The 27780-nt window shown below is 44.6% G+C and overlaps 1 protein-coding gene across 5 annotated transcripts in view; it reads right to left on the minus strand.

Moving 5' to 3' along the window:
- Positions 1-4128: 4128 nt before the first annotated feature.
- The window catches only part of CPQ (carboxypeptidase Q), a 160818-nt gene continuing 137166 nt past the window's right edge, over positions 4129-27780 (minus strand). For 4 of the 5 annotated variants that reach the window (XM_077932831.1, XM_077932833.1, XM_077932834.1 and 1 more), the window contains 2 exons: positions 6946-7124; positions 4129-4571 (listed from right to left, as the gene is read on the minus strand). In XM_077932831.1, coding sequence (XP_077788957.1) covers positions 4506-4571; positions 6946-7124 — 245 coding nt within the window. In that variant the 3' untranslated portion in view covers positions 4129-4505. The remainder of the gene's footprint in view (positions 4572-6945; positions 7125-27780) is intronic. The other variant, XM_028736444.2, reaches the window with a different exon arrangement.

Consider the following 27780-nt stretch of genomic DNA (forward strand, 5'->3'; position numbering starts at 1 on the left):
CTGGGTGACCTTGGGCCAGTCACACTTCTTTGAAGTCTCTTAGCCCCACTCACCTCACAGAGTGTTTGTTGTGGGGGAGGAAGGGAAAGGAGAATGTTAGCCGCTTTGAGACTCCTTCGGGTAGTGATAAAGCGGGATATCAAATCCAAACTCCTCCTCCTCCTCCTCCTCCTCCTCCTCCTCCTCCTCCTCCTCCTCTTCTTCTTCTTCTCTTCTTTTAATTTGCCCACCAGCACTTTCTGGTGTGCTCAGCCAGCCTTTGTAACTTTGTAAACAAAGTGAAAAAAACCATATATATACTGTACCTGCTTAAGTTTTTTAAAAGTGGAAGAAGTGACTGGAGATTGAGGGCCCATCACAAAGACTCAGACTCAGCTCCCCTGGGCTCTCTCTTAACAACGCTCCTGCTTTAAGCACTTTTTCCTGTTCTTAATGATAGGGGGAAATATTTCCACCGGGCTGATGTATATTTAATAACCTGGGAGTGAGACACTGGCTGGGTTCAATTTGCGTTCAACACAAGGGCTGCCCCCCACTTGCCAGCAGCAGTCCCCGACCAATCTTAATGGAATTTATTTTATTCTTCTAGAAGGGAGTGATTGCAAACACATCAGGAACACTTTCTGATTCAAGAAATGTCTTGAATGCCTCCAATACATCGGAGAGAATTGAGACGTGCGCTTCGTTAATTTCTATGCGGGAAACTCTGCTCACTTCAACCAGCGATTAATGGTAACGTTTCTATCTTGTGTTGTCATGAGATTTTTATTATGCTAATCAATAAAGAGCAGAAAATTAGTCATTTGGGTACTGTTGAAGGGGATGTATATTTCATGAGGCGAATATAGATGTTGAGATCCACTTTGATATTCACTGGCAGTAAATAGAAGCGGTTCAGATCTTTATGAATGAAGCATAAATAAATACATGGCCCGGGATTTCTGCTGTGTAAGTGCCTGTCCCATTGATGCATGTGATTCACTCTTTCAGCTCTCATCCCTGGGCCACAGCTCATCCTGCCATTATGCAATTTTATCATTATGCAAAATGGCCAGTGTTCAAATGGTTTCAAATTTAGATAGCTCTAATACAGAATGATATTCTTTTATGGGGAAAAGGAGAGAGAGAATACAGTAAGTAAAGAGCCTTTGAACTAAAGGTAGTCACAGACCACAATCCAGTATGGTGCCTTAGACAAGTGTAATTGGTTGCATGTGTACAAGTTGAGCTGATTTGACCCTTTTCTCCTTAAATTTAAGGTAAAGGGACCCCTGACCGTTAGGTCCAGTCGTGCCCGACTCTGGGGTTGTGGTGCTCATCTCGCTTTATTGGCTGAGGGAGCCGACGTACAGCTTCCGGGTCATGTGGCCAGCATGACTAAGCCACTTCTGGTGAACCAGAGCAGCACACAGAAATGTAATTTACCTTCCCGCCGGAGCGGTACCTATTTATCTACTTGCACTATGACATGCTTTCGAACTGCTAGGTTGGCAGGAGCTGGGACCGAGCAACGTGAGCTCACCTCGTCGCGGGGATTTGAACCACCGACCTTCTGATCAGCAAGTCCTAGGCTCTGTGGTTTTAACCCACAGCGCCACCTGCGTTCCAGCCCATTTCTCCTTAGGCACAGTTTAATATGCAGGCAAGAAACTGATGTAGAAGATCACTTTTGCTATATGACCCGATCAGGTGTATACTGTTGTGAAACATGCCTTTTAGTTGTGCAAACTGAAACTCCCTTTAGGCTTTAGTTACAGCCTTGCCATTGATGGTGGACCATGGGCAGTTGGTTGTTCCAATTGGCTAAAATGAAGATCATCCGTCCTTTCCTGTCAGTGTGGCTCTGAAGCCAGTTTTCTCTGAGTCTATACTCTCTGTTTTCCAAGTGAGACTGGCCCAACAGCTGGCATTCCTGGGGAGTGGCCAGGGCCCTCAACATGTTGGCAGGGGCCACTGTTGACACCTGCTTTGGTTCTCCCTTCCAAAATATTCCAACCTGATGTTCCAAGTGCCCATGAGCAACTAGGCTTATCTGCCATTTAAATTTCCCATAATGCCCAGGAGCATCGTGGGGAGCTTAATGAAGGCTAGATCCAATTGCCAGGCATTGTTTGGGCTTCTGCTGCTGCACCACTGCCTCTCACCCCTATCAGCCTATCAGCCTATCAGTGAAGGATGCGGTCTGTCAGAGGGCCCTCTCAACCCTAGAACTGGCAGCAGTCCCAAGACCCTTTGGAGTAAATGGCTATAGTCAATGCAGAGAGCTGTAATTGACTGGCTCTGTCTGTCCTGTGCATTTGTAAATGGGCTGTTAAACAGATCCCACCATTTTCTAGTGTTCTCTCTCTGCCAGAGGCAACTCAGTTCATTTAGGGTAGCTAGCATGCTATATCCAAAGCCTGCACTCGGCATAAGCAAGACCCAAGGCCACCAATATAGTGGCAAGGGGTACATTAGCAAATTATTCAGGAAACCATGGTTTGGTTAGCATAAAACAAGGCTAACTGCTGAGCTGAGATGATGGTATAACTGTGTGCCAGGCTGGCATTCGATGCTGCAAATCCCAGCCTGCTTAGCAGTTAAACTTGAAACTTTAATGCATTCTTCCTACTGTATTTTCCAGTCATTTGAGTTGCAGGGTTGATAATGGACTGGGCAGAGTGCTTTTCTCTCCAGCATGACCCGAGTGCTTCTCCTTCTCTTAGTAGTTTGCTATTGTCACCTGCTCCTGAGGGAAGCCAATTACCACTTTTAGTTACCAGCATTCTCCCTCCCCGCCTCACCTGTTCCCCCATCTTGGAACACTGCAGATTTGCTTCAAGTGGGAACGCTCAGGACTTAGCTGCGCCTGTTTCAATAAGCTGAAGTTGCTTCAGGAAAATAATTGGCCTTTTGTTGACTGGCTGACAGGTGGGTGGGTCAGGTTTTGCCCTGATGCTTAAGCCCTCGTTGAGCATTCTCAATGTGAGTGAAGTGAGTGGGACAAACAGTTTCGGAAAGTGTGTGTGTGGGACGGTTGTGCCGGGTGCAAAATTGGTTAGGGGTGCAAAATTTCAACACACGGTACTTCTTCAATATAGCTGTGTGCTTTCATCGCTGGACTCTTTTGAAAACAGCTTCTCCATGTGAACCAAGAAGTGACCTCTTCAGAGAACGGAATAACTCTTTTTTTTCTTGTCTCTGTGGCTGTGATCTCCTGGGTGATGTGGATGCTGTCAGGCAGTTGAATGAACATGCGTACTCCACCCATTTCCCTCCCATCCCCTCTGTGTGGCCCTGGGCACTGGCAACCCACGCCATGCCACTGGGTGAGGTGGCGGTGCTCACCTGCCCTCTAGAGAGCTTAGCTGCTGCTACTTGCAGGAAGGAGAGAGGCGAGGTGGTGGGGAAGTCTGAGCAATGCAATGACGCAGGCAGGAGGATTGCCTCCTCTGGTGGCTCACACTGCACTGACTGCTCCACCCCTCCTTTTCTCCTTCCCTTTATGTAACCGTGACTCTGGTGTTAGGAGGTCAGATGAGTACTGCTGCGCCGCCATGCCCACTGCTACTGGGGACAAATGCACTAGTTCCACCCCATCAGCGTTCCACTCTGAATCCTCAAATCTGCAAGGAACCTCCATGAGTCCAGAAGGCTCTCTACTTCGGATGGCTGCCTACCAACTCACAAAGGACAATGAGAATAGCAAGGGGTGTGTAGAGCTCGGATGTTCCTCTCCATTTAGAATGCCTCAGGGGGATATCTGCGGAGTGTGAAGTCCTGAATCAAAGTATTTACCACCAAATGTGGCCCCCAGCTCCCCCTCTCTCAGTCTCTGGCCCTTGGATTTCTCCCCAGGAGAATTCCTGCTTCACCCCCCAAGTATTCTTGCCTAGCTGGAATGTGGCCTTGAACTCTGAACGTGCCTCTTGCTGGCCTGAATGGAGGGCAGAGAGTTGTGCATGTTAGGAATTAGCCTACAGTACATTTGAATCCATTGCTCCACCCACTTTTGCCTCTGGCCCCTCCCACCCCCCCATAACTAGATCCAAGTCTGAGAACTCTTTAAGATTCTTTGAACATCTTTATTTTTCTTCCTTCTCTCTCAGTCCCCCCCAAAGTGCATATTAAGCAGAAAGTGTGTCAGAATTGTATGCAACACATTTATTTAAACTACTCAGTAGGTAACGGGTTCACCTGCTTTACCGAAAGCTGCTGTGAGTGGCAAAGCAGAGCAGCTCTAGAAAAATCACAGAATTTAATATACATAGCAGGAAACAATCATCAGGAAATCGAAGCAGGCCTGCATAATTAAAGGAACATCTTTGACACAAGCTTTTAAAGGAAAAACAGGATTTCATCACAGCAATAGGCCACGTGCATTCCTTGTCTGCTCTGGAAAAGATCAATCTTTCCCCTCCTCCTTTTTAATTACATTGGTATCTTCTCATCCATGTCAGCAATTACATAGGACACCACAGTCCAAAGAGCAGCACAGAGATTCATCTGGATAGGATCCTGAACTGTCATGGTGTCCCCCTGGGAATGATGAAACCAAAAGTACCTAGTGAGATCATCACGCAAGCTGGCAGCTGTGAAGGGGGAAAAAGTCACTTTGTTATTATGAGAATTTTATCATTTTGACATTTTCTTGTACCTTGGCTTTGACTGAATCCAGGTGAGCTACTAACAAACATTGTATGGTGCATGAAACAACTTTTAAGCCAAAGTGTCTGGGTTTTTCATGACTTCCCTGTTAAATACACTTCCCATAGTTTTCTCAAACTTGTAGGAGTAAACAAGACAGCAAAAATGAAGGCTTCTGTTTTTCAGTTATTTGTAGCACAAATAAAACGTTGTCTAACAAACATTAGATTGCAAAACCCCCCACTGAATTTCTGTCCTTTTTATTGCATTTCTCACGAAATCAGTAAAAGCTGGACACTTTACATTCTGCTTCTTACAGAATGCTTACTTATGTTCTGATCAGTGAGATGGTTCTTTGGCAAAGAAGGTGGGCTGGTTCTGCTTTTGTTTCATATGCACATATTTGAAATAATGACTCGGATACTAAGACAAATTAAGGAAATTTTCTTAATTCCCCCTGTAGCCACCTGTGGCCCCTGAAAAGCCTGTCTAGAGTCTTGGGGACCCTCCTGAAGAATGTGGAGTACGGTACAGGGGACCAATGTAGGAGGGGCAATTTGTTCTCCTAATGCCAACCTCCTGTTTTAAATTGTTTTTCTTGCTGCCATTGTGCATGCTTGTGAATGCATGTGTGTGCATTGTGCATTGTGCATGAGAGAGATAGCATGCGCCTGCATGTTGTGCATGTGCTGTATGTGTGCATTTTTGCATTGTACATGTGGTGAGTACAATGAAACCAAGTACAGGCACGTGGTCTGCATGAGGGAAGTATGCGTGCGCATAGCTGACCACATCCACTACTGGCATGTGGTCTTGATAAGGGTGGCCACCATTGTTGCCATCGGGCTGTGAAAAGTTTAACCACCCCTGCCTGAAAGCTTAAAAATTCCCCAGTATTATATTCTCCACTCATTCATCGTTTTTCGTTCAACAGTCTGAGAATGAGAATGAATGAATGAATGATAATGAGAGAATTCTGCCGTCGTTCCTTGCCTGTGGAGGCCCCAAGAAGGCCCACTTGGCACCAGCGTTTTCTTGTTACAATGCCAGGCAATTTTGTTTTGTTTTGTTTTCCTAGGCCTCTGGGCAGCACCGATGACTGGATGTTTTGACTCTTGTTTTCCATTATGTCTATCTTCCTATATACATAAAACTGTAAGGCTGTAATCACGCTTTGTAGTGCAGCGGCCACCCCAGCTGCAGCGTGACAAATGGCAGGCAATTGGGGAAGCGAGGGAACAGCTGTAGGGTGAAGAGGGGGAGCAGTGGGGTCAAGGGTGGTTGGCAAAGGAGTGGATAGGGGTGGCAAACAGTGCAGGCATGGGGGGGTGGAGGCATCCCCTAGTGTATACATATCTACTGTATCACTGTATTTTATTCTTACAAATTGCTTTGGGGCATTCTGTTGTGGGGAGCCATTCGTAAATTCAGTGAATTAAACTAACTATTTCAATTGACTGTACACGGAAGGGAAGAGGAGCCCAATGATTATGGGATGCAGCCATATTTTGTTGCCCAGCACATTTCTGATTAATGAACTTGCATCTTCTGTTTGCATCTGTGCAGGGAGATTTTCTCCCACATGTTGGCAACATACAATCCATGGGCTTAATTGGTCTCTGTGGAGCAGCATAGGCCCCGGGTATCAGCACTGGAAGCAGCTACAGAGTTTTCTGATCCCTGCTGGTGATTACATGGGTTTCCTTCCAAAATAAAGCTTCAAATCCATCGTACAAGTTCTCCTGAAATCGTTGCTTCAAGTGCTATTCCACACATACATGTTCAGTCAAGCAGTTGAAGAAAATCTTTTTAAAGCCCATCTTTTATGAAAAGCCACGGCACAGCTTAATTACACAAACAAACTGCTGGCCAGGTGTTCTCCTCATAAGAATAATTATGTTTTTGTATAAAATAACATTTAAACTTTAATTAATTCAAAGAATGTGCTCAACTTTTTTTCTTCTTGTAATGGATCACTCCATTAAAAGTTTATGTGCTGTATAGGTTAATAGATTTAAAGTATACCCTGAAAAAATTAAGACGTGGGTTGCAAAACACTGTGGGTGGTCTTCTGCTTGGGTACAGAAGATTTTAATCTCTTCTTCCATGTGGCAGCTACACTCCCCCCAAAGTTGCCCTCCCCCCTTGGACAGGGCATCTTCCAGAGTCATATCCCATGAGGTACAAGGGGCTGCCACCAGATCTTTCCTCCATGCATGGAAGCACTCTGTTCTGTGATGGATTGGGTTCAAAGTATTTCAACTGTGTATTTGGGCAACAGATACACAGTCTATCCTGATGCAAGAGCTAGCGACTCACAATTGTCCCACTGGAGTAAATGAAATCGTTTCCAAGGATGTGGTTTTCATAGTGTAAGTTACTCTCCATGTCTCTCTCACAATTATGACGAAAATTGAGTATATGGCTCATATACCAACATACATTCTTGTGATGGGGATGTTGCGGCTTTATTGTGTTGCTGGACAAAATACTTCCATCTATGGAAAATAAACGTTTCAATTCATGGAACCCAAAAGAGGCAGGGGAATGCATTCATTCCTTACTATAAGTAAACAGAACAGATCGTAATTTGCTTCTACCAAAGAAATACTTGGCATGTCTCGCGGATGACATTGTGGTCAGGACCAAAGGTTGCATAAGCTCCCCACAGCCTTATGGGAGCTTAAAGGTTCCATAGCTTAAGCGCATCTGCAAGACTGGGAAATTAGACATTTATCAGCTTCAAAGGAGGAGGAAATGCCAGGGAGGGAATTAAAAGAGACTCTCTTTAAAGTGCTTCTTTAATCAGAAGATGAGTTTCAAACAGATGGAAAGCAGTCAGAGTCATCTTCAAGTGCAAACATGGGAATGAAACAGGGTCAAGCCTCATACTTTATAACAATAATATGTATTGTTTATTAAGCATTTATAGCATCTAGGCGCTGGAGAAACATAGGAACATCAAAATACAGGAAGCTGCCTTATACTAAGGCAGGGCACTTCCAAACAACCTGTTTATTGAGCATTTGTCCCGATTTGTTTGCAGGGAGATCAGACGACGTTGGCTATTTAACGAGCATCTGTCCTGATTTGCTTGGGAGAAGCTAGATGATGTGCATCAAGGCAAGTGTTATTCCACACTTTCTACTGTGTTTTTCCATTGCATTGCTTAATGCAGAAAGTCTGGTACAGTCATACCTCGGGTTACAGATGCTTCAGGTTGTGTGTTTTCGGGTTGCACAACGCGCTGAACCTGGAAGTACCGGAACGGGTTACTTCTGGGTTTCGGTGCCTGCGCATGCGCAGAAAGCCAAATTGCGACCCGTGTGTGCGCAGATGCGGCGCTGTGGGTTGCGAATGCTGCGGGTTGCGAACGTGCCTCCTGCATGGATCACGTTTGCAACCCGAGTGTCCACTGTATTTTGAGGAAGCAGGGCTTGTTATGCAAGAACTCCAAACGAAGTCTAATTGTACAAACTCGTTTTGCCAGGATGTGCTTGCATACCCGACAATAATGTAACAGACTGGAAGCGCTCTCAGACTCCTAGTCCCTCTGGCTCAGGAAAGTCTACTATACTGACTGACAGAAGCTCTCCAGGAAGCTCATGCTGGAAGATTCAGGAGGGATAAAAGTAAGCAGTTCTTCGCACAGGACTTTAACTATGGAACTCACTCCCGCAGGAGGCAGGGATGGACACCAACTTGGATGGCTTGCAAAGAAGATGGGACAAAATCCTGGAAGATAAGTCTGTCAATGGCTGCAAGCCTTGATGGCTGTGCTCTGCCCCCATGGTCGGAGAAAGCAATGTTTCTGAAGAGCCATTGCTGGAAGCCACAGGGGGCTAGAGGGGGCATTGGCCTGATATAGCAGGCTCTTATGTCCAGTACCTAGTACAGTGGTACCTCGGGTTACAGATGCTTCAGGTTACAGACGCTTCAGGTTGCAGACTCCGCTAACCCAGAAATAGTACCTCGGGTTAAGAACTCTGCTTCAGGATGAGAACAGAAATCGCGCAGCAGCAGCGGCAATGGGAGGCCCCATTAGGTAAAGTGGTACCTCAGGTTAAGAACAGTTTCAGGTTAAGAGGTAAAGTGGTACCTCAGGTTAAGAACAGTTTCAGGTTAAGAACAGACCTCCAGAATGAATTAAGTTCTTAACCCGAGGTACCACTGTATAGCCTTCAAAAGAATTGTTTTGGAGTACAGCTCCCATCGGCCCCAGCTAGCCCTGGGTGTTTCTGATGGGAGTGCAGTGTTTTGACTGCTTCCTGCCTAGTACAGAAACAAAGCAGGCTTCTGGTGGAAGGGATGGAGTGCTTGGGTTTCTGCTGCATGGGAAGGAGGGAGACACTCCCTTTTCTGTCCAGTGCAGAAATCAAGCAGGCTTCCAGTAGAGACATTATTGTTATAAACGCAGAATCCCCTATTCCTTCTCTAGCAGCCCACTGTATTCTGAAACTGGACAGAACAGGAGCTGGAACTCCCTCCTGTGCAGCTGGCACAGAAACCAAGAAGACTGGCAGTAGAGGAAATGAGGGCTTCACCCACTCACCATCAGCTTGCTGTGTTCCTAGCACTGCCACACCTCCTGCCCATCGAGCTGGTGGTGAAGGGACTGAGTGGATCTGTGCCTTTGCAGCCCACCCATTCCCATGTTGCAGATTACATTGTAAGTACTTTACAGATACAGGTTACATACACTTCAGGTTAAGGACTCTGCTAACCCAGAAATAGTGCTTCAGGTTAAGAACTTTGCTTCAGGATGAGAACAGAAATCGGGCTCTGGCAGTGCGGCGGCAGTGGGAGGCCCCATTAGCTCAAGTGGTGCTTCAGGTTAATAAGAGTTTCAGGTTAAATACGGACCTCCGGAATGAATTAAGTACTTAACCTGAGGTACCACTGTATTGAAAAGAGAAGACAGTCGCTGCCCCCAGGCTCACAATTGAATAGACACAATACAAAAGGAAAAATGATTGGGGAGGGTAGAGGAAAGCAAACATTGACGCTGCTGCTCTTAACCTAGCCAATGGATGGCGATAGGCTGCCCTGATATTCATGGTTGTAGGCAAGAGAACAGCTTTCCAGAGGCCCTTGCTCCCACCATTGATGGCAAAGGCCAGAGTGTGCCCACTAGGTTTGTGAAGTTGGAGGAGAGTGCTCTTTCTTTTTTTAGTTACAAAGCAAGGTATACAATACGCCCCCTCCACTTTAATGGGAACAGTCATTGACAACTGTACTCTAAAGTATATATTTAGGAACCCTTTTTAAAGTGCAAAAGAACTGGCTTGCCCTTTCTCATCATTGTTTTGTACTTACATTTTAAGGCAGCACTACAAGCACAGGATTAGTAGGCTAGGCATGGAATCACACACACACACACACACACACACACACACACACACCCACACACCCTAGAGAGGAGAGATACAGAGCATCCATTAATAAATCAAAGCTTCATCATCTCAATGAAGCAAAGGGCATCTGCAATGAAGAGCAAGTTTTAAGTATAACAAACAAGTGCATTCTGGATCTCCAGGGAAGCGCATATTCATATCCTTCTAGGATAGCTGTGTTGGTTAGTGTGTTGTGCTGATAATGCCAAGGTTGCAGGTTCGATTCCCGCATGGGACAACTGCATATTCCTGCATTGCATTGGACTAGACAATCCTCAGGGTCCCTTCCAATTCTACAATTCTCCAGTTTCATGATTCTATGGCATGTCAAGTATCTGTTTTTATTTTCACTTATCAGAATTTTGTGAGGCAGTTCTCCAACCAAATAATGTTCTCATATTGTTTAGGATAAAGTGAATTTGACAGATTAAACACACACTCAGTTGAATTTCTCTTGCACCCCTAATGAAGTAGAAACTTGCTTGTATACAAAAAAAATCATTGCTTCATGAGACCCGCAGGTTGTACAGAGTATTCCCTACTTGGCTTACTCTGAACGCCTTATACTCCATCTCCATCAATAGCATTCCAGCAGGGCAGAGAGCTATAAAGTGCTTGGCATTTATCTTCGAACACATCTAGCTAAACTACCATACTAATTAGAGAAAGGCCAAGAATAATTGGACCAACGGACCATTTTGTGAACCCCACCCCCACCCGTCCCTCTATCTGCCTCCCTCTCTCAAATTCCTTTTAACTCTTTGCAATAAGAGGTTCCAAGGAGTTGGGGCCACAAGATAGGAAGGAAATCATTTCCCAGTCTTGTCAGCAGCTGCCCAACCTCCACGGGCTGGGATGCCTTTACTCTGTGCGAAGGTGTTCACACCTTGGCTAGAGATGAATTAGGAATGGTTTAGTCAAACCTCAGTTCCTGAACACCTCTGTTTTGGAACGTTTCAGCTCCCAAATGCCCAAAACCCGGAAATAACTGCTCTGGTTTTTGAACGATTTTTGGAAGCCGAACATGCTACACGGCTTCCATTTTGAGTTTCCCTATTGTATTGAGGCTTCTGCTTTCAGTTTTCAGCTGTTGAACATTTCGGAAGTCGGACGGTCTTCCGGAACGGATTATGTTTGACAACCGAGGTTTGACTGTAGTAGTATTTCATAACAAAGTACAGGATGCATATGCTTTTTGGATAACATCACATGAACAGGGAGTAAAAACTCGGCACTAGAAATGCAGTTGGTGCTCAGAAAACAAGAGTGTGGCCATATCCTAACTTAGAGCCATTAATTTCAATGGGTCTACTCTGAGTAGGACTGAATTGAACACCACCTAATGGACTTAATTTTGGCAGATCTCCTTAGAATATGCCTTAGTTGGACAGAGACCTGGAAAAGTGGCTTATTTATTTATTTATTGGAAGAGTTATGGCTCACCACCAATTATTATTTTTTAAGGCCAAATGTGTGTGTAGTGTGTGTGTCATTTCAATTTTTCACTTCAGATGCCGCAACATCTAAAGCTAGCACCATTCCCCAGGATGAAGTGAGCCAATTGGTGCCTTTGGCGGCAGACATCACTGAGAATTTTTGTTTCATTTTGTTTTTTTTGTGTCAATTTGAGCCAAAATGATCAAGAAGTTAATGTGGTTCCAGTGGGGCAACGGTGCCATTAGCTCTGTCACTGAGACTCTGCGCTTGAAATTACTGGGTAAAGTAAATGGTGCTTGAGTTACCCTGCTGCAGACCTTGAAATAGTTTCCGGCACAGAGTTTATAAATAACACCCGAAGTCCTGCTGTTTTTACCTCCTGAATCACTGCTCTCTAAAGCTTTTTTAAAAAAATAATAAAAAATCAAGGTTTGCACAAAATGGCAAAAGGGAAGCACCTCCTACAGCTGCTGTGGTGCCTAATTAAATGAGGGTCTGTTGATGGGACTGAAGGAGAGACGAGAGACACACAGAGAAAGAAATATACGCTGCTCATCCAGTCATTTCCTGTTCTGTTTAACTCATCTGAGTATTAATTCGTATTGATACAGTAAATAGGGTAAATTACAGCCCAGGATTATCACAGTTACTTTTGCAGCACATTAACCTTTCGCTCATTGCCGCAGAGCATTAGTGGCAGCTGGAGAGGGAAACGAGGCTTGCATAAAAGATGGAGCGAAATCAGGTCGGGGTTCCACTCTGAGGCACAAAAGCTGACGGGAATCAAAGATAACTTCTCCTAAAGTGCTCCCAAGTTAAACCAAAGCAGATATAGCCTTTGTTTTGTGAAAACACTCGGGTGGCTTTCGTAAAAACACTCCCACCCAGCTGCTCCCAAGCATTACACAAGCAGATTTCTGCTTTTAAGCAATATCAACAACCGATAACTGGCATACACAGATTGACAGGACTGTTAGATTCCACCCACCCACCCACTCACCACCCGCAACATCCCATAATCAGTATTTTCATCTTTTTTGCCTTTTTTTTTAACAGTAGAGCCCAGGAAAAGACTCAAAGGAAAGATAATCATGTTGACCCATAAGGGGGGGGGGACTCTTAAATCTATAGTTGGGGTATATCTTTGTTGGGGAAGAACCAGATATATAATGCCTAAGCAATTAAGGCCCCATCTGCACTGTAGCAGGATCATAGCATTTCAAACATGTTTCCTCCTTAGGAGGAGAGGAAGACTATTGAAGGCTACTGACAACAATGCAGCAATGCTTCTGACTATCAGTTGCTGGAAACCAAAGCAGAGGAGAATGCCCTTGTGTTCGAAACACGATTGCTGGTTTTTCACTGGACTAGATAGGCCTTTGGACTGATCCAGTAGACTCTTCTAATGTCTGACCTTTGCCCCTGATCTATTCTCTTCTCTTGTTGTGTCTTGTTTTTTTTTTTTTTTTTGGAAAATAATATTTATTACTTTTCCAACAATTTAAACACTACAACAAAAAAGAAAAAAAAGGAACAATACAATACAATACAATACAATACAATACAATACAATACAATACAATACAATACAAAAACACTACATAACACTAACACATTAAACTAACAAAACAAAACAAAAACAGTTTAAAACACATCAAACAATTTCAGTATCTTATCTTTCATTCACTTATTTCAACGACCTCCTCACACCTCCCTTTTTGTATTCCACTTCTGTTAATTGTTTCAGCAATTCCTTTCCATCTTCCTCTGTTTTCTATCCTTGTTGTGTCTTGTTGTGTCTTTTAGACTGTGAGTCTGAGGTCAAGGACTGTCATATTACTGATATTTCTAAGCCACTGTGCTATGGGAACCTTTTTTTCCAACTGAAGAGAGGGGTAAAAATACTTTAAAAATAAAAATGTTGCCTTCTGCTCATCAGCTGGGAAAAAAAGCCCCCAGCTAGGCTGTAAAGAATGGAATCTCCAAATATCCCTGGATTGTAAAGTGCTTATTTTTCTTTCAGCAGGCTTCAAATAAGAAAAAACACATTGCACTGGAAGAAGAATTTATATGCAATTAAAATTCCAATTCTCCCACCAGATTAGGCTTGTTGTGGATCCAACCGGCAGACAGTATCCTGAATTCTGGCAACCCCAGTGGCCACTTTGACGGGATTGTGGGATGTTGGCCGCCTGTCAATCACCTGGCTTCAATATGACACCAGGTGATCATTTTTTCTTGGATAGCATGACAAACCACATTGCAAAAGAAAACCCAAGGCAAGTGAGTCCTGGAGTTGTGGGGTGAATTCAAGCCTGCCGGAGGTCCTCATGTCCTGCTTTGGACAGGGGTTGGCTGAGTCCTCTGTGGAGTACTCAGTAGCCCAGTCAATCCCAACAGGCTCATTCTAACTGTCAATCATCAATGGCAACAGCCTGCCTCTCCTGCCACTGCACAACCAGCAGCACACTTTAAGGCGACCAATTGCACATGAGCTGCCACGTCTCTACATGCCCTGCACTTCACTTGTGACATCAGGTGTAGGGCACCTGAGCATGGTTTCAGGGGGAACCGGAGGATAGCTCAGTTGGTACAGCAGGAGACTCTTAATCTCAAGGTTCTGGGTTCGGGCCCCACTTTGGGCAAAAAGATTCATGCATTGCAGGGGTTTGGACTAGAGCCAGGGGTCAGCAAACTTTTTCAGCCAGGGGCTGGTCCACTGTCCCTCAGACCTTGTGGGGTCTGTATTTTGAAAAAAAATCAATGAACAAATTCCTATGCCCCACAAATAACCCAGAGATGCATTTTAAATAAAAGGACACATTCTACTCATGTAAAAACACGCTGATTCCCGGACCGTCCACGGGCCGGGTTTAGAAGGCGATTGGGCCAGATCCGGCCCCCGGGCCTTAGTTTGCTTGCCCATGGACTAGACTACCCTCGAGAGCCCTTCCAACTCTACAATTCTATGATTATATGATTGTATGACCTACACTGGGTTTAATTAGACCTGCAGGCTGCACCACACCTTAATGGATTAGTATAAATCATGTGCAAGGTGGATGAAATATGTAGAGCGGTTCAGCCCAGCCTGTACTCTGCCAATAGCGCAGAAAAGTCTTGTTGTTGTTGTTGTTGTTTAGTCGTTTAGTCGTGTCTGACTCTTCGTGACCCCATGGACCAGAGCACGCCAGGCACCTCTGTCCTCCACTACTTCCCGCAGTTTGGTTAGACTCATGCTGGTAACCTCGAAAACACTATCCAACCATCTCGTCCTCTGCCGTCCCCTTCTCCTTGTGCCCTCCATCTTTCCCAGCATCAGTGTCTTCTCCAGGGAGTCTTCTCTTCTCATGAGGTGGCCAAAGTACTGGAGCCTCAGCTTCACAATCTGTCCTTCCAGTGAGCACTCAGGGCTGATTTCCTTAAGAATGGATGCGTTTGATCTTCTTGCAGTCCATGGGACTCTCAAGAGTCTTCTCCAGCACCATAATTCAAAAGCATCAATTCTTCGGCGATCAGCCTTCTTGATGGTCCAGCTCTCACTTCCATACATCACTACTGGGAAAACCATGGGGAAACCCCTTCATGGATCACTGCCTTGCCGTGGCGAAGGGGCTTGAAGAACTCAGAGAAGCTATGAACTACGCCGAGCAGGGCACACAAGATGAACAGGTCATAGTGAAGAGTTTCGACCAAACGTGATCCACCTGGAGGAGGAACCGGCAAGCCACTCCAGTATCCTTGCCAAGAAAACTCCATGGACAAAGACAACAGGCAGAAAAGTCTATTCCACGCCAAACTTGCATCTTTCTCCTGCAGCTGAGGGCCTGCCTGCACAATATGTTAATCATGCGGTTAGCAATCCTGTTGTGGTTTAAATGAAAATAAAATGCCAGAGACGGGTGAGAGGTGATTATCAGCACCACAGTGTACAGGTTAGGGGAGGTTTAAACTTTCCCACTTCATCAAAAGTCTTGATAAAAATCTCCCCCTCACCTAAGAGTTAGGTAAGGTTTTTCTTACTGCTAATTCCCCAAGATCATGGCTGGAGGGTGGGGAGAGGCTTAAGCCACCCCCCTGTCAACATGCTACAGTGCTGATGGCAAACCCCACCCCCCTCACTTGTTCTTTTATTTTTCAAAATACTGCAATCTGGTGGCTAATCACATCATTAAAGCTAGGTCCTCAGGGTGACAAATGGATTCTGCGTTACACTGAGAGCCTCATAATATTACAGCACATCTGGATATCTAGAGCCCATCCCCCACAGGAGTCACCTGGGTCTGCTTGTAAAGAGGTACATAAAAATCCCTTTTCACGCTTTACAAACAACATGTTCTGCCACCATTTCATTCCTGTACTTTGCATCTCTCTGTGGTGGATGCTGCGGTTGCATCAGTTGAAATGCAACATTTTTAGTCAGCCCACATTTTCTACTGCAACATCAAAACTGTATGTGACACAATTGCTCAATCCTGCCTATTACTACTACAGTGGTACCTCTGGTTAAGTACTTAATTCGTTCCGGAGGTCTGTTCTTAACCTGAAACTGTTCTTAACCTGAAGCACCACTTTACCTAATGGGGCCTCTTGCTGCTGCTGCGCCGCCCAAGCACAATTTCTGTTCTCTTCCTGAAGCAAAGTTCTTAACCCGAGGTACTATTTCTGGGCTAGCGGAGTCTGTAACCTGAAGCGTATGTAACCTGAAGCATCTGTAACCTGAGGTACCACTGTACTGCCAATAGTGATATTGGCAATATTCTCAAGTTTACAATGGAAACTGTTTGCAATAAGCTGCTTCTAAGACATGCAAAAATGCCCGGATGTGTTTTCAGATATGGATGTGCATGAGTGTGGCAGCTCCCACCATTCCTCCCAAGCTTGCTTCCTTCCCACTTCTAAGGCTGGGACTAGGAATGGGGGAGAAATCAAATTCCATTCTCATTTGAGGGAGAATCTACATAATCCACACTTTCTGAAACAGTACCCAAACCAAAACACAGCTTGCCTTCAAAATTCACACTTCTCTGAATTTTGCAATGTGCTTCTCCAGCCAAGTAATGCATACCAAAATGCATATACTAGGGTAAAATGTGCATATAAATGCATACACCAGAAATAATAACATATAAAATGCATTATACTAGGCAAAACCACTTAGGAACATGTGTATCTTAGGAAAAATTGGTACTAACATGCTGATGAGTTTTATGAGGGGCTGGAGTGCATGAAAAATTTCCTCTGAATATCTAAATTTGATGTTCCCTTCCTTTCACAATCAGGGTTCCATTCCAAGAGTTACCCAACAATATCTTAAAGTTATTTCTGTATTATAAAGCATTCTCTTTCTTTCTTTCGGGTGGTGGTGGGGGGGGGGGTAAAGCAGTGAATCCATATTTTCAGAAATGTATTATTAATAAGTTGTGATTCTCCTTCCACATAAATATATCCCAAGGCAATTTGTATGTTCTGTAACACAAAGGAATAAAAGTTCTGTTTAGCAGAATAAAAAGCTAGGCTCCCTTTCAGAAGACTGGACCAGCCAGTTCATCAGCACTGAAATGTCCCCACATCCACGAATGTTTGAAAGCCTATGAAGTAATTAATAACGGCGTTTGTCACAGGCACTGCAGTGTTTGAAGATAGCAGCACTACATGAAAACACTTCAGAATCTAATTTATTGGTGCCTTCTTGTGAGAACTGGGAAGATACAGAATCTCCTTGGATCTGTTTGGTGTTGTTTTCTTTGGGGACTTGTTTGTTTCCTCAGTATTTTGTAGCAAAAGCCTTCAATGCCGAGTGTAGAAATTTATGCATGCCTGTCAATGCATTCTGTCCACCATCTTTTACATAATTCTACTTGAATGAATTCAGACTTGAGTTAAATGAGGTCACCAATGGTTTCACAGCTTAAGAGCAACAAAACAATAAAGTCAATCATTTGCAAATTTCATTTTCCCACCTGGTCTCACCACACGCTGAAGTTTGTATTTCCAAAAGACAAACTTGTCCCCACACCTGTGATTAAAAGTACAACTGGACATCATTTTTGAGAATAGCAAGATGCTGAAATCAGGACCCCAAGGCATGTGTAGACACACCTGTGTACTCAAGCGGTAAGATGAGCAAGTGAAATCCAGTACACTGACCATGATAAAAAGCCATAAGATGTTAACCATGGTTAACTCCAGGCTGTCAAGCACCTGCTGGAAATTTAGGCCTGCACAATTAAAGTGGATTAAAGCACTGTGCCACCCTAGCACAAAATATCAGTTTTAAATTATTTTTAACTGACTTCTTCAGAGAATAAAAGTTCCCAGAGGGCATTGTCCTTCAATTGAAAAAGGAATGCTGCTGGGTTGCTGGTGGCAGGCTAACTCTACAGTGGTACCTCGGGTTACAGATGCTTCAGGTTACATACTCCGCTAACCCAGAAATAGTACCTCGGGTTAAGAAATTTGCTTCAGGATGAGAACAGAAATTGTGCAGTGGCAGCGTGGCAGCAGCAGCGGGAGGCCCCATTAGCTAAAGTGGTACCTCAGGTTAAGAACAGACCTCCAGAACGAATTATGTTCTTAACCGGAGGTACCACTGTACTTGAAATGGCAGCAGTTTTTTCCTATTAAAAAAAAAATGCTTGGCAACTTTGTCTTTAAGCCTCTCCATTCACCATAGTTCAGAGAATTCACACACACATTCAAAATTTGCCAATTCCCCCTCCATCTTTGTGGTGAAATCAATGGTCCTAGGTGTGGGGTGTTGTGTGTGTGTGTGTGTGTGTGTGAGAGAGAGAGAGAGAGAGAGAGAGAGAGAGAGAGAGAACAATGGCCCATTTCAGTGGCGCCAACTTGAATAAAATATTGTGGGGGGCCAGGAAAGCCCCACAGTCAATTGCTATACGCAGCACACACAGACCATTTGAATGGCAATGCCCATCAACTTTGGGGGAGGCCTGGCCCTCTCAAATATTTCATCCTGACTCTTATGGCCTAGGAGCTGACTCTTATGGCCAATCTAGTCCAGCACCCTGTTCTCACAGTTGCTAACCAGATGCCTGTTGGAAACCCTCAAAAAGACCCAAGCATGGGAGCACACTCTCTCTTCCTGTGACCTCCAGTAGCTGGTATTCAGAAACATTACTGCCCCCTTCTGTGGAGGCAGAGGGGGGGTGAGGTAAAAAAGGTTAAGAACCCCTGGATGGTTAAGTCTAGTCAAAGGCGACTATGGGGTGTGGGTCATCTCGCTTCAGGCCAAGGGAGCCGGCGTTTGTCCACAGACAGATTTCTGGGTCATGTGGCCAGCATGACTAAACTTCTGGCGCAACAGGACACCGTGACGGAAGCCAGAGCACATGGAAACACTGTTTACCTTCTTGCCGCAGCAGTACCTCTTTATCTACTTGCACTGGTGTGCTTTTGAACAGCTAGGTTGGCAGAAGCTGGGACAGACCAATGGGAGCTCACCCGCCGGGCAGATTCAAACTGCTGACCTTCTGATCAGCAAGCCAAAAAGGCTCAGTGGTTTAGACCACAGCGCCACCCGCTCCCTACCTGTGACGGCAACAGCATAGCCATTGGGACTAGTAGCCATCATGGTCATAACAGAGATAGAGTGCCAGAGAAAGAGGTTTTCCCTCAGCCTTACCACATAGCTGAGAAGAAGCTGAAAGAGTAATGGTCACAGGCAGAGGCAGGGATATATCAGGACATGTGGACTGAGAAATGAGAGAGAGAGAGAGACACATAGAGGAAGGCCATGGAGGACATTTTACTTTATTTTATTTTAGCCATGGAGGACTTTGAAGGAATGACTGAGCATTGTGTACTGGATGCAGTAGCAGACCCAATGCAAGGATATACGTAAGGGGTGTCACATAGTCTGGATAACAAGACAGACATATAGTTCTTGGTGGCAGTTGTGGGGCAGTGGGGGCTGCAGTGTTAGAACACCCGGGAAGAGAAGTAAAAGAGGGAATCGATGAGAGTGTGATGCAGTTTTCACTTAATGGGCAGAAAGGAAATGCTCTATTTTCTCAGTTCTGCAGGGGGAGAACTGACAAGACTCTCTTTAAGGAGCAATTTCATTTTTTTCAAAGCCTATTAGCATTAAATTAAGTGCTCACAAAAGATGGTGTTACAGGTTAACACTCTCTCTTGTAATGCAGCCAGTAGTTGTTGTTTTTTCTTTAAAGAGTAATGGATTTAACATTTGCGGTTGGTTCTCCAAGTGCCAAGCAATTAAAATTGTTCTCTTGGCATGGTGCTTCAACTTAATAGCTCCTAGCTGGTCAAAAGCACACTCCTTTCATCCTTGTATTCCGCTAGGACAAGATAATTTTATGGGAGACTGGATGGCTCATAGAAGCTGATGGAGTGCTAAAGAAAATACACATACCTGTCACTTGTGTTTGCAAAAAACAAAACAGAACGAAAACAGCTAGGTTCCTAACACTGTATCCACACATCTAGGTATGTTTTCTCAGCTTTGGCTTGGCAATCTGTGCTGCAGGGCTCAGAATAAAATGGTGCGAAGTGATTTAGTTCTGTACATGGAATCAGGAAGACCTGGGTTCAAATCCTCACTCAGCTGTGAAGCTAGGGTTGGAGGTGGAATTTGTTCCACCTGCTTTTTGCAGAGGATTGGAAAGCAGCTAACAAGTGGAATACACATTCCTCAGGATGTTGCAGTGCAATTTCAGTCCACAAAGTGTGCACAAAGATAGACATAGTTTACATTAAATAATGCAATTTTTTTTGGGGGGGGTGGAATGCACTGCAAAAGCTCTTTACGGTGACTTTCAACACTTGAGATGTATATTCAACTTATTTCTGTAATTTTAAGTTGTTTTCAACATTGCTTAATATTGTGTTATGATGTTCACATTTTGTTTTAATTGTAATCCACACTGGCACTGTCAGGGAACTGACATCGGAACTAGAGGCAGAGGGAAGGCTCTCAAATGATGCTGGAGAAGGGCCCAGCAGGGAGAGAGGCAGCTCAGCAGAGGGGGAAGCAAATCAGCGCAACACCAGGGATAAAGGGGGGGCAGAGGGGGGAATCGGCAAGAGGGCTCCAGGACTCTTCACTGGACACCAGCAGGGAGAGCACAGGTCCTCCGCTACCCACGCCCTCCCTGCGCAGAAGACTTCCGCGCAGGGAGAGTAGGAGGAGACTGGGCGTCAAACAACTTTTATGTTGGAAAAGGTTTAAGAAACGCCCACTGACGGATTCTGCTAGCGACTGAGGCAGCCACGAAGAGAAGGGCTGTCCAGACAGAAAGGTTTAACGAGGCAATTTGGCCTGGAGAGGCGGCAGCTTATGCACGAGCAACCCCATACTCATTACAGGCACCTTAGGAAATAGGGTGGGTAATACATTGTTGCTGCTGTTATTTCTGGGAAGAGGGCACACAAAATGTGTCCCAAATGCATACAATGTGCATGCAGATTTTTCATGCATTTGTTTTGGAAAGGCCACTTTCCCCCTCCACCCCCCCACCCATATTTTTAGTCTGATGACAAGGACTGTGTCATTTAGTGATTGTTGCAAGCCATTTGGGGAGGCACTAGCTGTCTAAAAAGCAGGATGAAATGCATCCTAGCCACAGCATAACCTTCACAGGTGTTCATTACTCATATTTCAAACTCTGTTCAGGAGCCTCTGGGATGAGCTATTGCTAGCCAAGCTGGCAGGGGAGTGTGGGCCAGAGTTTTCAGGATTGGGCCCAAGGTCACATGACTGAGCTGAACAAAGTTTGTAACAGGTGTATCTCTCTCCTTTCTCTTTCCCATCCCTGCCACACCACCACAACTCCCCTGAACTGGTCAAGTTGGGCGGATGCCTGATTATCGCCTTCCAAAGCAACTATTCTATTCCGATCTTAAAAATGGAAAGCGTAATGCTTGTGATCAACAAAAGAGATTTAAAGACTGTCTCAAGGCAAATCTAAAAAAAATGTAGTATAAACACTGACAACTGGGAAATACTGGCCTGCGAGTGCTCCAATTGAAGAACAGCCTTTACCAAAGGGGTCATGGACTTTGAAGACGCTCGAACTCAGGACGAAAGGGATAAACATGCTAAGAGGAAGGCACGCTTGGCAAACCCTCGCCGTGATCAACTCTCGCCTGGAAACCTATGTCCCCACTGTGGAAGGACGTGTGGATCCTGTGGCCTTCACAGTCACTTACGGACTCACTGTCAAGACATGTTCATGGAAGACAATCTTACTTGGCTGTGAGTGATTGCCAAAGAAGAAGAAAGAACACTCCCCTGGAACACCTCTTTTGGAAATATATGCTAGCCTAAATTATGCCATTTTAAATTATGCCAGCTGAGCTGGGGGAAAGAGTTACGCTGGTGTATCTCTGACTCAAAAGGGATGAGAGCTACACTTGCTGATGTAGCTCCCCCTCCCCCCCCCCCAGCCTCAGCTCAGCTGAGGAAGGCCAAGATCTGTTGAGACTCCTGTGAGTCTTGGATTCTGCTGCAAAGAAGCAATTTAAAAAAACACCTTACTTGTGGTTCTGAAGACTGTTATGCACAGTGCCGCATGCTACAGCGGTAGCACTGTGGAGAAGAAGATGCTCGTTGAATCTGCCTGGGATAGCATGATGTGTAGAGTAGCCCTCAGCTGGCAGCTAGTGACAGCAATCCAACAAGGCTCAGCCTTTCCAGGAAGGCTCCAATCCTTTCCAGGCATATTCGCCACAGTACACAGGCAGCTTCTACACTCAATATGCACTTTGTAGGAGATCTTGGCTTTCCGATGATTTACTAAGTCCATGTAAAGCTTTCAATCATTCAGAATTCAACTGGCCAATTCATAAACTAGATTGGGTAGGTCATTAAAAAAGAAAGAAAGATTGCTTATGGGATTTACTTGCCTAATGAATTTCAGGGAAGTTCCTTCACGTGTAAACAGTTCCTTTCAAATATACTGTAAAAGAATCAAGCCGTATTTTTAGCGTCTGCTCCTTGGGCTAACAGAAGGTACTTATGTTACACTTTTAGGGGGGTATGTAGAGAATGGGCTGAGGTGGAAAGTGGTGGGATTGCTGTGTTTACTGAAATGCTGTTTCTAAAATGAGAATCCGATGGGCAGCGCAGCACCAACTTGTCAGCTGCTCAGACAAGACTAATTATATAAATGAGCACTAAAAGGCAGCGGTTGGTATGACTTCAAAGCGGCACACTTATTCTAGGGTTGCCATATTTCAAACAGTGAAAATCTGGACAGAAAGGTTGTTGAGCTCCCCCCGCAAAGGTGTTGAGCTTTTTGGGCAAAATCTCAAAAGAGAAGCTGTTTTTGAGCTGTTTTTATGGGAAAACGGCAGAAATGGCACTGCTGACATGGACTGCCATATGTTCAGATTTTCCCGGATACTTTCTCGATTTCCACCCGGACACTGCTGCCAACTTCAGCATTCCAGATGTACGCAACCCTACTTATTCATAGTACAGTTCACTCAAATAGGTATTTACCCATCTAGCTTCTTCTAACCAAATGTGCTGGCTGTAAACACTGGTTTGAATCAAAGGCAACACAGGCGGAATTCTGCTAGTCTGTCTTTTCACTTGGGATGGGAGATAAATTAGAAGCAGTTCACCTTTACAGATGAAACTACTGTCAGGAGCAAGCCAGCAGTAAATCACTGGGAGTAGGTGGAGCCAGTGTGGTGTAGTGGTTAAGAGTGGTAGTCTCGTAATCTGGGGAACCGGGTTCGCGTCTCCGCTCCTCCACATGCAGCTACTGGGTGACCTTGGGCTAGTCACACTTCTCTGAAGTCTCTCAGCCCCACTCACCTCACAGAGTGTTTGTTGTGGGGGAGGAAGGAAAAGGAGATTGTTAGCCACTTTGAGATTCCTTAAAGGGAGTGAAAGGCGGGATATCAAATCCAAACTCTTCTTCTTCTTCTTCTTCTTTATATATATATATATATATATATATAGAAAAAACAAAACAGCCACAGAATCTGCACAGGGGTGCCAGGCTTAATGAGCACAGCAACTCCTTTTGGGTAGGTCTTGCTCACATGTCTGCTTACCCCCTTTTAGGGGTGCGGCAACTTTGCGGGACGGCCAGCGCCTCCCCCTGCCAATGATGCAGGGCTGTGTTTTGAGGTCTCTCCTTGTCAAAGCGCGAGCTTAGGCTCGTGCTCCCGGCTTGAAATTCTACTCTGCGTCAGCCAGCCAATTTGGCAATGTTCATTAGACCTTGCCAACAAAGGTCCGTATAGTCAAAGCTATGGTTTTCCCAGTAGTGATGTATGGAAGTGAGAGATGGACCATAAAGAAGACTGATCGCCGAAGAATTGATGCTTTTGAATTATGGTCATGGAGGAGACTCTTGAGAGTCCCATGGACTGCAAGAAGATCAAACCTATCCATTCTTAAGGAAATCAGCCCTGAGTGCTCACTGGAAGGACAGATCCTGAAGCTGAGGCTCCAATACTTTGGCCACCTCATGAGAAGAGAAGACTCCCTGGAAAAGACCCTGATGTTGGGAAAGATGGAGGGCACAAGGAGAAGGGGACGACAGAGGACGAGATGGTTGGGCAGTGTTCTCAAAGCTACCAGCATGAGTTTGACCAAACTGCGGGAAGCAGTGGAAGACAGGAGAGCCTGGCATGCTCTGGTCCATGGGGTCACGAAGACTCAGACACAACTAAACGACTAAACAACAACAGGCTGGCGCGGAGGGCTGGTCTGGTCTGAGGGAATAATCAAGCTACCCTTCGGTCCACTCCCAGGGGATTTAAAGTAGCCCGCCCAGCCTCTGACACCCAGCTCTTCTTCATCAGATCAACCCACCCACTCCAGTATTTGGGCATTTACTCATTGAATTGACCTTGCTATGGCTGCGGTGCTCACTGTAGTTTTGCGGCCAGGTAGGAATTTGCCTAACAGGCGAATTGGCTATGACCTGGAGGTTTTGCCTACCTCATAGCAATCGTCACAACTTTGGCGGTTTAGGCATTGGGTAACCTTAGCCTTGGTTGGGGTCTGGGGCTGTACCCCCACTTTCCCCTCCAGAAACAGGGTATCTCATTAAAGGGATCTGTGATGGAGTGACTTCTGTCCATTTGTCCAGGTGGGGGGCTTGGGCCTCAGCATTCCTAGAGGTGGCGATTCCTGTGGCGACCCCTCCCTATTTCATGTAAGTCACAGGAATCCCCGCTGCCAGATGGACCCTGATGTCATTTCCGGTAGGCAGCCCGGAAATAAACTCTTATCCAATGCCTATGCCAAACCACTTCATCTGTAGTCAATAAAATTGTAGCCTATTTTGATCCCTTTCAGCTGTGTGACCTCTGTAAAATGTCTGACCTCTGTAATTGCCAAGAAGGGTTTTGCCACCAAGTACTAAGTCATCTTTTGCAAAGGGATCAAATACTTATTTCACTCATTATAATGCACATCAATCTCTGACTTTTGCCTTCTGGGTTTCTGGGGTTTTTCCTGTTGTTATTCTGTCTCTCACGGCTGCAATAAACCTACCATTAAAATTATGGACTGGTCATTTCTTCATCAGAGGGCAAATGCGCAAATTTAACAGGGGATCAAATACTTCCCCCCCTCACTGTATGTTGCATGATGGATAAAAATTCATTATAGTGGAGAAAATATAAATGTTAGGGAAAATGCTTTTTGCAAAAATGTGTATATTAGGCCAAGTAGCATACAAAATTGGGCACAACAAGAAAAATTCATGATAAAAAGCTAATTAACTTTTTTACTAAAGTAAATGCAAACTGATATGGAAATGTGAAGATTGCAGATTTATTGTTCATTAGACCTTAGCTAGACTCCTTAGACTATAACGATGGTCCAAAGTTGCATGCTTGCTACTTTCAAAACTAATTCCCAGAAGAATAATTTCAAAACCTATGTGGTTGTGAGCATTTCCATTCATAAATGGTCATGATTGATTCATTCAGTGCTATTTATGTTGCTGCTATTGGAATTATAACACATTTTTTCAAAGGATGGCCATAAGTCACACAAGATTCTTGTTTAAACTTTTACAAAACCGTTTGGTACAGGCTAGTTTATTTTGTCCGTATGACAACAAAGTCCAAAAAACGACCAAGTTTTTTCAGTAAACAGTGTCTGGAAATAAAACTGCTCTTCCCGTAACCCATGTGACTGAGTTTGTTTAGGGAACGGGAGGTGAGGTTCTATCAGCACTGCAGAAAACTATATTGGACAGCTGTACTAGATGAAAGGTTGAATTTATAATCTCCGAGGTTAACATAGGCTCATTACACATACATACACAAATTTTTGAGGAAGCTGCTTTGGAGAACGATACAGACCTACAGTCTGCTGGAACAGACATCACCTCACCGCAAAATCCTTCACTTTCAAGATACTAGAAAAATGTAGCTTTCTTTCCAAGTTAGAAACCCAAAACCAAATTAATAGCTGTGAAATGCAATGTGGAAATCTGATTCTTAAAATTAGAACCTTCCTATTAAGGTGAGGTTTTCTAGGTAAATATTTTTTGTCTTTCAAAGGAAACATAAGCATCGTGAATACTTCTGGATCATGTCGTCATCTAGCAAAAGAAGATGAGAAGCCTTGTATCGTTAATTATATTACTTATAGTTATATGAATGCCTAGTGATGTATGGAAGTGAGAGCTGGACCATAAAGAAGGCTGATCGCCGAAGAATTGATGCTTTTGAATTATGGTGCTGGAGGAGACTCTTGAGAGTCCCATGAACTGCAAGAAGATCAAATGCATCCATTCTTAAGGAAATCAGCCCTGAGTGCTCACTCGAAGGACAGATCCTGAAGCTGAGACTTCAATACTTTGGCCACCTCATGAGAAGAGAGAACTTCCTGGAAAAGACCCTGATGCTGGGAAAGATTAAGGGCACAAGGAGAAGGGGACGACAGAGGACAAGATGGTTGGATAGTGTCTTCGAAGCTACCAGCATGAGTTTGACCAAACTGCGGGAGGCAGTGGAAGACAGAAGTGCCTGGCGTGCTCTGGGCCATGGGGTCACGAAGAGTCGGACACGACTAAACAACAACAACAACAAATATGAATGCCACAATCAGGCCTAATGGAAGTACATCTAAAGCCCTGTTAGGTGTTTCCCCCTCCTGCAATCATATGGGTGAAAAGTGAAGGTCACAGTGACTGGCCCATCACCACAAGGCACTTAGCCTGAGAGGGAGGAAATCACATTTGCACCAAAGACAGCTTTTAAGGCTCAGTGTTGTGCATGGAGGTTTTCCAGCGCGGCTGGGGAGAGAAGGGTTAAACTTCTCCTCCTCGTGTTCTGCAGTCCTGATTAAAATCCCCCCCCCCCAATACTTGGTATTTATTTATATTTTAAAAACTTAGGCATGGTTACTAGTCACACTAGCAATGCCTGGCTTAAGATGCAGACGAAATGAGGGTCAGCCCAACTCAGATGGGGCCCTGATTCAAATGCTGCTCAGCACTGATAACTAAGTGGTTGTGAGCAGCTCACTTGACTTTGGCCTGGTTTAGAAAGATGCTATAATAAATAATAATTATCTCGGCCTTTCCCAATGACCCGTTTCCCCCCCAAGAAAATCCAGCTGCTCATGGGTTGTGCAGAATGCAACCCCTTTCATCAGACACTTGAGTTTACATTTTTAAGAGGCACACATGCCAGAACATTTTGACCCCCTAGCTAGCAAACCCATTGTGATGATGAGTGCCAGGGGGAAATGAGTGCTATTTAGAGGAACTTTTCAAAACTTGTCTGTTATTTTTTTTTTTCATTCTTAAAAGCCCTGTGTCACTAAAATTCTGACCTGAAGTTCAAGCTGACCTTATTTTAAAAATGGAGAACACCAGCAACACAGACATGTTGGCATGCCTTGCCATTGTATGGATCTTTCTGGTTTTTTAAAAAAATAATAATAATTTAGTTCTATAAAAGTGAAGTATAAAGGTTGTATTTTATCTATAGTGATTTTATAGAAAAAGAACTGAAAATGTCAAGGCTGAGCCAGGCTTTGATTATCTGCCCTAGAACATTTTACCCTCAGTCATGGGCAAGAACTTGCATGTGGAACATTCATGTTTTCCAACAACTATTTGATGTCCTTGTTTAAATAAACTGGCCTTGGACTTCAGTTGCTGCTCGTCAAGTACTTGCAAAGAGCATGTCGATCCTTCTGTGAATGATGCAACATCAGCATATTGCTGGGGCATTGTGTTTAAGCACAGCATTATAGACTTGAGGGTTCTTTTTGCTGACATTCACTACACTCTGCCCCCTGGGATTAAAATCCAGTGGGCACTGTCCCCACCTACACCCCAAACAAGAGTGAAGA

This window comes from Podarcis muralis, chromosome 8, assembly GCF_964188315.1.
Source record: "Podarcis muralis chromosome 8, rPodMur119.hap1.1, whole genome shotgun sequence".
NCBI lineage: Eukaryota > Metazoa > Chordata > Lepidosauria > Squamata > Lacertidae > Podarcis > Podarcis muralis.